General features: G+C 36.8%; 1 protein-coding gene across 3 annotated transcripts in view; it reads left to right on the top strand.

Moving 5' to 3' along the window:
* The window catches only part of LOC134538416 (ral GTPase-activating protein subunit beta), a 159,360-nt gene that overhangs the window by 119,421 nt on the left and 27,908 nt on the right, over nucleotides 1-12,031 (top strand). For all 3 annotated transcript variants that reach the window (XM_063379719.1, XM_063379718.1, XM_063379717.1), the window contains 2 exons: nucleotides 1,114-1,281; nucleotides 7,567-7,791. In XM_063379719.1, coding sequence (XP_063235789.1) covers nucleotides 1,114-1,281; nucleotides 7,567-7,791 — 393 coding nt within the window. The remainder of the gene's footprint in view (nucleotides 1-1,113; nucleotides 1,282-7,566; nucleotides 7,792-12,031) is intronic.

Genomic DNA, 12,031 nt, shown 5'->3' with positions numbered 1-12,031 from the left:
AAAATCCTCATTAATTAAAATCCCTTCTAATACTAAATCTATATGAATTACATAAGAGTAAGCAATTAATGATTTTAAATCACTTCGATGTATGACTTGTAATTTTTGTTCTGCCAAAATCTATAAATCTCGACGGCCAAGTCAAGAACTTATTATTTGAGACAAGACTTTATGTTTTACTTTAAGCCAATTTTAGTTTCATTGTCTTCATTCAATCTTTTTACTCATAGAGTATAATTCAACTAATATGATAGCTACTAAAAGTTTCTTAATCCTTATTTCATCAAAATAGTATATTTTTAACTGTGATACATATTTACAATAAAATAATTAAAAAAAAAAGCATGTGTAAGGGAGAATTACTCCGAACAGTGTAATGTTATCAGCAAGCAGTTTTGTTTCAAAATTGTACTGTCAGTCATGTTAAAAACAGGTCAAACTTCATTCTAAATTACTAATGACATTTGTTGACTTAATATATTAAAGATTGCATTTTTCTGATTAAGTAAAACTTTTTTTAAATACTGATTAATTTTATTTTACTTATATTTGAGTGCTGTGTGGTGTATTATTTCCATTTAAGTGTTTTATGGTGTAGTGACATGCTTGTAGTGTTATTTTGGTTTAATTGAATTCACCATAAAAATGGTTTGTAGCTTTAGTTAACATTGTTTAATTTTAAGTTGCAAACCAGTTTTGCAGAACCTTGAGAATGCAGTACATTTTTAATTGTTCAAACCAATTTTTAGATTTATTGTCAGCTAGAAGCAGAGTACTACAGATATGTCTTGAGTCAATAACATGTCATTTAAGTTTCTAATTATAAAAAAAGTTAATGATGAAATATATTAGTGAGAAAATCCATGGAATTGACCAACTCTCCATACAAAGATACAAAGTGGGCCATCATTCAAGCAAGTGGTACTACATATCCAGTAAATTATCTGAATGCTAGAGCTTTTCAAACAAAAGGTTTTTTTTTTTTTTTAATGCAATTGCCAATGGTTATTTATCAAAGACCAAAACATTTTATTAAACTATGTACAAATAATTTTTTTATTTTACGAATGCATGCTGTCAAAGGCCTTGACTCTCTGTTTTTATTTTTCTCAGTTGAAGACGCACCCAGCAACCATGGTGGTTGCTTGTACAATGGTGAAACCAAAGTGCTCTACTGGGCTGACGCCACTTCTGAAGTGGCATTTGTCGTCCCGTCCCATCGTTTGGATGTGGATGGCCCTTCGTCAATGACTGAATCTTCCGGAAATTTCTCAAGTGATGGTAAAGCATGCATGTTGAGAGTATACTTACTAAGACTTAAATTTTATATGATTTTACTTATTCTGTTTTAACCCAGTAAAAATCATTCTGAAAATCAGAAATATTTGCATTAATTCAACAATCATAAAGTGTATGGAAAGTTTAATGATAAAAATAGGAAATGAGAATAATTTTTTACAGTGACAAGTATTTAACAGAAGGCACAGTGATATAGTGATCAGATCACTCTTCTTGCACCAAATTGATCTGGGTCTGAATCCCGGGGTTGATCCGGATTTTTTCACTACTGAGGAACATGCCATGACATGAGTCAACGGGTTTTCTGAATAACTCCTGTTCACTCCCACCATTTTATTCTGTTGTTGCCCCACCTCATTGATTCACTCATCGTTGGACTCTTTAGACCAGGGGTAGGCAACCTGGAAATGTAGGTGATCTACTGTTAAGTCACCACATGTTGAAATGATCTACTGTTCTGTTTTATCGATTATACATAAACAAGTTTACTTTTACACATTTACAAAATAGTCTCTCTATTTGGTTTTTTCCTGGTAGTTTTAAAATACCCTACTTTTTATGGTTACAGTGCATAAAGAAATAATTATAGAAATAACTGAATTAAATGAGGTCTGTTAGTTATAGATGAAACACTAAAAATTACAATAACACAATATCTCCACTCAGTGGGAAACTTGGCAGGAACTTTCCTTAACAATAGCTTTGATGTTTGGTGAATAGCTGGTTACACTGAGACGAATGCATGATTCCAAATGTTCATCAGTTATCCTACTCCTGTACTTATTTTTGATGAAGTTCATATTGGAAAATGAAGACTCGCATAGGTACGTTGAAGCAAACAAGGTTCTCACTCGAAGTGCAACATCAGTGAGCACTGGATACTTCTCTTGAGGAATGACTTGCCAACAGGTCTTTGGCTCTGCAGCACTTTTCACACGCAAGTCATTTTTCAATGTAATAATTTCGAGTTCTGTAGCAGTTATATCAATGTTGAACGTCGTCTCCATTGAGGAAGTACACTCCTCAAGATTCAGGTTTGCCCATGGAAAAGAGACTAACTGGGATATCGGAGAAATCTTTTTGAATTCTGAAAATCTGGAGTCAAAATCATTTTTCAAATGAGACAAAAGTTTTACATGTTCTTCTCTTTCATATGGGGTCTCCAATGCTTCTACTTGAGCTTTCATGGTAGGAAAGTGCCTTAAATCACCTTCTCTTAGACTTTTCTCCCTAAATTTAAGTTTTTCAATGAAAGAATCTACTTCAGATATCATTTCAACCATTTCCCTATCTTTCCCTTTAAGTTTAATGTTCAAATCATTGAGTTTTTCTGTGAGATCAACTAAGAAAGCTAAATTATGAAGCCACCTTGCATCCTCAAGAAGATTTGCCATGGAGTGTTCCTGTTCTTTCAAAAATGCTGTAATGGCAGGTAGCAGTTGAATGAATCGAAGAACTTTGCCCTTAATCAGCCAACGCACCTCACAATGCAGAAGTAGCTCTCCATACTGCAGTTGTAATTTATCCAGCAAATCTTTGAAGAGTCGTCTTTGGAGAGGATGGGCCCGTATTTTGTTAACAATCTGCACAACTACTTTCATGGTTTCATTCATGTTCAAGAACTTTCCACACAGAGATTGCTGATGTATGATGCAATGACATGACAAAATTTTGGAAAGCTTTTATCTCTTCAACACTGAGCCAAGAAGCCATTATTTGAACCAATAAGGGCAGGCGCTCCATCAGTGGTAATGCTCACAAGCTTGTGAATTGGAATTTTGTCAGATATAAGAAACTGCTTCACTGCAAAAATAATATCTTCACCTCTAGTATGGTCTTTTAAATGAATCAGTTTCAACAATTCTTCTTTGACTGAAAAGTCGTTGAATACAAGTCGGGCAAATATTGGCAACTGAGCAATGCCAGTTGCATCATTTGACTCATCCAGCTGGAGAGAGAAGTAGCAGCATGCATCCAAATCTTTATTTATTTGAGATATGACATCACTTCCCATATTTTCAACTCTTCTTGTGACAGTTCTAGCTGAAAGTTGCAGGGACTGAATAGCTGCCATTATTCCAGATTTGTTATTGAAATTTTCAAACAGATCATCACCGGCTTGAAGAAATGCTTCTTTAATTAACTCCCCGTCTTCAAATGGCTTCTTATGTTTTGCCAACACATAAGAAATACGATAAGAAGCACGTGTGGCTGCTGTGCCCTTATCTGTAACTTTCGTAAACGTGTGTTGTTGTAATGACAACATATTTTTCAGTTTCTTAATTTTCTCTCGCCTCAGTTCTGAGTTCGGGAGAAACTCTTTATTTATTTTTGAATGTACTGTTTCAAAATGCCTTTGTACATTACTCTTTTTCATGAATGCAATATTTACTTTGCACAGTAAACAAATGCATTTGCAGTTTGTTTCAGTGACAAAAAAGTCATGCTCCCATTCTGCATGGAAGTTGTAGGTCTTTTGTTTCTTTGGTGCACTCATCACAAGTGATTAACTTATCACACCACAGTCAATAATTAAGAAATGCGGGCTTTAAATAAATGTAATAGTAAAAGTTGTTGCACAGCCAACAATCGTCACGTGAATATCAGAAAACAATATTTACACGCAGTTGTGTCCTGTTTAGAGTATTTGGCGTTATAAATCAACGGCTGTGAATACGATCAGGGATAAGAGGTGTCATCACAAGACGACTCTGGTTTTACAAAAAAAATCTCGTTTATTTTTTTAACATTGGTTCGTCATACATGTATGCATAAAATGTGGCTGTGTATTTTTAAAATGCATTCGTTAAATAAACATCACGATTAAAGCCATTATTTTCGTTATATACTTGATGGTTTTGAAGTTATTAACCGTTATAAACAAGGATGACTTTTAAACAACGTTTTTATTCTGGCAGGATTGCCAACATATATGTACCCACAAAAATTCTCTAAGTACCTTGCATGAAAATATCTAATTCAGAAAATTAGTTTATTATAACTTCCTAAACGCAATATGTATTTCTTATTTCACTTTCAATACATTTTCTGCTACTATAATTTCCGTTCTATTAGCGTGTAGAAAACATCAAAATGTAGCCCCACATCCGTGACATTTGCTATAAGATGAGATCAAGATGGCTACACTGCTGAACTGAGTATCGTGTTTGTTTATATTTTCGTTACATAACAAAAACCGTTATGCAAAATAACACATTTTTTTATTGTACTGGTGGTGACAGCTTTATACCTACTCAAAAATATTTGTAAATGACCGGTATCATTCGCGAACGAAGTGTTTTTTTTAATTGTTCCTCAATCAGCTAACGAAGAGTTGTTATATTCTTGATGTTTAAATTTCATTTAAGACTTTGTAGTGGGTGGAAAAATTCGTGAATTTTCAATAACTCTCGTGATCTACTAAATATTGTCTCGTGATCTACCAGTAGATCGCGATCGACACGTTGCTGACCCCTGCTTTAGACCACAGTATTCACGAGGTTTCAAACCTTAATTAATTACAGGGTGTCTACAGGTCATGGAAATCACAAACGTCATGTAAAAGTAATGATATTGAATGACTGGTTCCGAAATAAACATTAATGCTGCTGGAAGTTACAAAACTTTAATTTCTAGCAGACTTTTGCTAACATGAATGTGGTGCAAATATTCTCTGAAAAGGTATTAGTTTCCTAATATAAAAATTGGCACGTTCCTGAAAATAGTATGTGTATTTATATATATATATATATATATATATATATATATATATATATATATATATATATATATATATAATATTTAATTTTGATAGTCTAATATATAAAAATCAAAATTTGTTTGTATTCTATGTGCTCACTCATTGTTCATCTGATTGTGTTAAAACTTTGCACACTTGTCCTTCGAAACAAGGGGAATGTCATTGTCTAGGTAATATTTCGATAAAACCAACCCTCAAAGTAGAATTTAATTATTTTTGATGAAAATATATCATTTTATTGGTGATGCTTGGTTCCTCTGCATGGCAACAGGCTTTTTCATTGTTGATGCCTTCTGCGTATCCATGGAAATGTAATGTGGCGCGTGAGTATCAGAATAATAATGGTGACACATGAGTCAAGAGATAGAGAGTAAGAAAAAGAGAGAAATAGACAAGGACAGATATAGTTGGAGAGATAGATATAAGAGAGACAGAAAGATGAGAGATAGAGAGACATATGGTGATATGGAAAAAATGAGAGGGATAGAGAGACATAAATAGATATAGAGATAGGCGGCATGATGGATATATAAATATATATAGAGGGATAATGATTAGAGAGAGATATAGAGATGCAGAGATAGAGGGATAGAGATAAATAGAGAAAGAAAGAATGAGTGATATGGCAATATGGATATATATAAATAGACTAGATAATGCCCGGCATGCGTTGCAATGCCTCAATCAATTTTTTTTGTAATTTTTTAAACGTATACTAAGCATCTCTCTTTATCTCTCTAATTCTCTATCTCTCTATGTATATCTCGATAACTCTCTCTATCTTTCTATTTATATCTCTATCTCTCTATATATCTTTCTAGCGGACCCGACAGACATTGTCCTGCCCAAATGTACTTTTTGTGAGATATGGATATGGCGGTAAGTATTTCTACGCTGGACATTTTGTATCTTCTCATTATGCCCTCCTCTTGGGCACGCCACTGCCGTTACCAAAAACCTTTCCCATGGTTACGCAGAAGGCAACAACAATGCAAAAGCCCGTTGCCATGGAGGCTAATTATCAACAATGCTTAGTTTTTTTTGCTTTTAAAGAGTGTTTTTTTAGTTTTTCTTAACTCAGAATCGAGATAAAATATCCAATTGTGAATCTAAACCATCCTCGAATCCCCGTGAACTCACGCACAAAATTTCATCAAAATCGCGTACAAACAGACAGACAGTAAAAGTACTGTTTTATTATAGTAAGATAGATAGATTATTCTTACATGTTCGCATCCATGCAGTATATGAAAAATCAGCATGCATAGCCCCACACCTATAACTATACGTATCTGCTGCCCACGACTTTTTCCGCATGGAATTTTGTATTATCTTGCACCATTTAGAAATTTAAACATTATAACATAACAGTTGATACAGTTGTAGTAGTTTTCTTATGTTCAAAAATGATAATTTTTCTCACCTCTATTTCAGTCTTTGCAATAAAAATATGTTACTACCTAAATTTTGAGTAAATATGTTTCTACTTTCAAATGTAATGACGGGAAGACACTTCATAAAATGTCTTTGTAAACCACATTTACTGTTTTTTCCGTCTTGAGCTAGAATGTAAAGATTGTCTGCATTACTGACCCGCGAGAAAGCTACATACATTTCAGAGAGAGAGAGAGAGAGAGAGAGAGAGAGAGTGAGAGAAAGACACCTATTGAATGTCTATCTTACTAATTTTTTTATGAGAGCATATTTTCATTAAATAAATCATGAAATCATTCAACGATAAAAGCTGTTTATTTAATTAAGCGGACGGGTTCGCTCCAAGGAGAAAATTGACACGGCGAGACCTCGTGGACATAGAGAAATGACACACACTCACTATTTGTGTGGCTATGAAACATGATTTTTTTTCTGCAATTTAAATTGTAATATACAAAAAAGGTATTGAAAATTGAAACAAATATGGCGACACTATAAACTGTCAGGATCTTTATTTTTTTCTTACTCTCTACTTAGTTCCTTACAATAGCAAAACTTAATGGCTTCTAATAATGCGTTGCAATTTTTGCTTTCAAAGCGTGTTTTTTTTTTTAGTTTTTCTTAACTCAGAATCGAGATAAAATATCCAATTGTGAATCTAAACCATCCTCGAATCCCCGTGAACTCACACACAAAATTTCATCAAAATCGGTCCAGCCGTCTAGGAGGAGTTCAGTGACATACACACGCACACAAGAAATATATATATAAAGATATAGAGCGATATGGATAGAGATATTGTTAGGGATAGGGAGATTTGAGAGTTATAGGGAGAGAGAAGGGGAAGTATAGAGATATATAGAGATGCTTTGCATATGTGTACCTACTTAAAACTAATTAAACTAATTAAAAAAAAATTGAATAAGGCATTGCAATATATGCCAGGCATTAGCTAGTGTTATATAATAATTACCTTGTGCTATAAAGAAGTTGTAGGTCCTGCAAAAGGTGTGAAAGTGTTTGTAGACACCCTGAATGATTGGGTGCACCCTGCTGTGTGTTGTGTGTTGCAGCGGTGTGGTTCGACCGCAGCATCTCGGAGTCGGGCAGCGGGCGAGGCAGCCGGGGCCAGCAGGACAAGCCCCGGACCCTGTCCCTGGACATGGACAAGCAGGCGGGAGGGGGCGGGGCCCAGCGGCGGCCGGGAGCCAACCGGCTCCAGCTGGCCGGCCACTCCAACACCAAGGTCCTGGTCGTGTGGGTCGAGAGCTACGAGGACCACCTGCACTTCCCCTTCAGTGAGTGGTCCTTCAGTAGGACCCTTTGGTGACATCAGTACCTAACTGTTGCTCATTTGTTTGGACACTCCCCTCTATGACTGTAGGCCAGTCAACGACCAGCTGGCAGTAGATTGGCCGAATCACATTGACCCAATCAAAAGAAAGGGACGTTTTACAGTAAGGAATCAGCTAATAGGAAAACATATGTAGGTAGAATATACCGTATATACCTGAAACTAATGTGACTGAATGTAATGTGACCCCAAACTTTTTGATTATGAGTTTATGAAAAATACTTTAAGAGGTAAAAATCACAATTCAAACACACAGAAATGAAAAATGATTTAAGTTATTAAATTTATACCATATTTACTACTGCTTTTCTGGTGCCACTTTCATCATAGTGTTTTACTTTTTTTGATACAGCAAATGGGTTAATTGGAAAAAAAATATGAGTTTTATGGCTGTAGCTCAAAAGCCATATGTCAAAAAGCAAAGAATACTGTGATACATGGCAGTCGCCAAGGAGGATGAAACAGGATGGGGAGTAAATGCCTGGACTAGCAGCCACAGAGAAATGTCTTTCCTTCCCTTCCCCCCCTTTTTCCCCTCACTTCTTAGCATTCTAAAGGGTTATCCTTTCTCATCTGTCATCTGTCATGCTGACACCCCCTTTCCCATTGCAAGGTTCAGAAAGCTGTAAACAAGAGCGGACTAAAGTGGCATAAGTGACGCAGTTCACAAGCAGAGCGTTTGGTTTTTCAACTTAGCTGTTCACATCGCTGTGAATTCACATCTTCCAGTGGCAAGATACAAGTTTGTGATCATAATGTGACCCCCCACTTTTAGATTTAGCAGTTTTGTTAAAAACTGAAACATTATATTCAGGTAAATATGGTACATATGATTGTGAATTCATGAAATTATTAGGCTTCTATCAGACAGTGATTCTGGTTCGATTCCCGGCGAGATCAAAACTAGATATTTCGCAAGCAGAAAAATGTAGCAGACGTAGCCATAGTTAGTAAGTTTTCAAGTGCCACCCCATGGTCTCAATCTCATTCCTTCCATCAGTGTTCTGTCAGAATCTCATTAACGTCATCTTCTCTAATGACCTCAATGTTGACAGACATTAAGCTCAATCCAGTAAATTTTAATATCTTTGATGATTTTGAAATTTGATTTCCATTATAGTAAACCAGCCAGTCATTCAAATTTTTGGCATAATAAGGCATAAAAAATATCTTTTGAAGCTGTTATAATTTTGTTACTAGGTACCTAATATTTACTAGTGGGTAAGTTTGTTACTAATTATTTCACATGGACAGCGACTACAATTATTACATCAGTCCATGGAATTTGACATCAACAAGTACTCAAATTTATGTCCCATCCCCTACCAAACCATAAAATAATACGGAAATGTTACTATAAGCTGTGGCTTAATATTTGAAAAAGAAAGGTGGTGGGGTCTTATCCTCCTTTATGTCGAATGAAAGTTGGAGCGAGGTGTCACAACTAGACTCTCATTCCAGATAGTTTGAATCCTAGGCTAGCATTTCCGATATTGGTTCTCCACGATTTCCAGAAATCAGCCGAGGCAAATACAGGGATAGTTCCTCACGTTAGACGGTTGGGTACCAGCGCCTCATCCTTCGTGTGCAGGGGAGCTTGAGGGTGCCCTGAGGCTGTAACCCGCCGCATGCCACCCGTCTCGTACCTTGAGAGGAGAGGTGTGCAGAGCCTTCCCGAAGCCCGCCGCGTGCCGCCCTAGCCTTTCATCACTCCTTCCCTTGCGCTCACCCTACACCCCCTCCAGCAAGGACTATATAACAACCCCTTAAGCATGCATGTTAGGGAGCATGCAGTGTTTCCTAGGGCAGCAAGCCCTACAAGCATCTTCCATGCGCCCAGACGCCCCACACTGCCACCGCTACCAGGCGTGAGGTACGGTCACTTGACAATGTTGGGCAAGTCTCCAAGGCAAACGAGGGGTCAGGTCTCTTATTGTTCGTTGCCATAAACTCCCTTCCTCACTTACTTTACGACTTGGGGTTTTACGTCGCTCTCTCTCACTGTTAACTGTCTATGTCCGCACCCAGCCGCGTTCCATACTGACAGTAATGTACTATGTTTTGTAGTGATATAGAATACCCCACAAAATTGTTGGCCAGGCTTTCTCTCCTTACCTCCTTGACCCTACCTCACCCAACACCACCGAGACTCAAGGCCTTACAACATGTCCGTGACGTCACAGGCAGGAGGCGGTAGGCTTGTGGCGCGTGGACATTGCTTTCTTCACGAGAACGTGTTTCTCTCTCCCTTGCGTTCCCCCACTACTCTTATGTTACTCTTAACGAAATTTAACTACATTCACTTAAATCAGCAGAGGATATTATAGATTATTGTACACGTTGCAGTAGTTGTCTTGGTATACTCCGTACAAAGTTATATTTATAAACATTTAAAAAAAAATTTGTATGAATAATTAAATAGTTTTCTTGACACACTCACCGGAGCAAAAAAAATTAGTGCTGTATTTTTTGACAGAAGCCACATTGTAAACACTAAACCGATACAAATAATATACATGTATCAAGGGAAGTGAGAACAAAAAAATTAAAAGTAACTTAAATGCTTGTCATAGCACATGTTTAATTTATATGCTGGGTGTATAGTATACTTATGACAGTTCCTACAATTAGAACGATTTCATGGAGTGTAGTTTTAACTTGACATGAATTATAGCACACGTGTATAAAATAGCAAATTATGTAGCTTATATTAAGATACAATGCTGAATTTGGCATGGCAAAATGTATTTGTGCAGCCTGTGTAAGGATTCTGCTGTCTTTTTATATAAAATGTCTATGCTAATATCCGACTCAGAAATATTTTGTGCATGTGGGCAATAGTATTGACAGTATTGTTATCAATAGAGAACTTTTTCATTAGAACAAAAACATAACCACAATAAGAAAACCTACGAATTCAGAGTTTAATGCTTGGTACTTTAAAGCTGTGATCGAAATGGTTAATTGTTGTATAGAAATGTTATTTAGTGTAATAAAACTCGGCCATCGTCAGTAAACATTTCCATACATCTACAAGTATACAAATGAACAAAGTTTAAAAATTATTCAAAATGGACTTATTACGACAAATGTTAAAATTTATTTCTAAAGATGAGTAGTATATAAGCCAGGGATGGGCCGGTCGAATCCTTGAATCCTCGAATCCCACCGAATCTCTAGTATTCGAAAGATTCGAAATTCGAGGGAAAAGATTCGGGATTCGAGGAAAAATATTGATGTAAATGTAGTACTTAAAAAACTTAAATGCTTACAATTTACTTGGCCTGTTTACGTTTTCCTTGGAACACGTCCTATTGAGGTACAGTAGAACCTCGTTAATACGTGATGGTCAGGACCGAGATAATCACGGATTACCGAATTTCACGGACTAGCGATTAAAAGCCCGGAAGGTCTTGTCAAGCTTCTCAGACACCGGCGTGCATCTGGGTTAAGGCCTTTCACGGTAAGGGCCGGCCGTCTTCAAATTAGTGTCTCGGCTTAAAAAAATACAGCACTGCCTAGCCATTAGTTCACGGTCATTTACAACAGCCGAAGAGAGAAAGATAAGATCGTGCTGACCTTGCACCCTCCCCCCTCCACCCTCATCACACTTCGTACAGCAGAATGCCAGCCAGACACGTCACTCGCCAGGCGCCTGCCGTGCGTTGGCGGGTGGAAATAAACAAAGAGAGGCGGGAAGCAGAAGTCAGGACATCCCCCTCAAGTTTAAAGAGTGACAAATGTGACAGCTGAAAGGGGGGCGACACAAAGGGTCGGTACAAACAACGTTGCAGAGTTTGGCGGCCCACGCGATGGCTTGCAGTGTTTGCCGGCCGCCGGCCCGCGTGACGTTAATTTTAAGCGCAGACAATTTTTACTTCTTTATTTCTTCTCTTTTAAATCGTCCCGGATTATCCGATTCCCGAATTAGCGCATCACGGATTAACGAGGTTCTACTGCATTGTACTTTTAATTCGTTATTATATAAAAAAAATTATGAAGCATGTACTGATTTGGGAAACTTACTTTATATTCATGAACATGGATGCATTGTCGCTACATTGGCATTAAATAAGGCATAAATCACATATGTATTCTCAGAATATGCTAAAAAAATAAAATAAAGCACATTTGGGATGTAGACAAATATGAATCTTGTTTTTTTTTTTTAATAACTTTACAGA

This window comes from Bacillus rossius, chromosome 13 (assembly GCF_032445375.1).
Source record: "Bacillus rossius redtenbacheri isolate Brsri chromosome 13, Brsri_v3, whole genome shotgun sequence".
NCBI classification, from domain to species: domain Eukaryota; kingdom Metazoa; phylum Arthropoda; class Insecta; order Phasmatodea; family Bacillidae; genus Bacillus; species Bacillus rossius.
The sequence above is the reverse complement of the archived record's forward strand: the minus strand, read 5'-3'. Positions and strand labels throughout refer to the sequence as shown.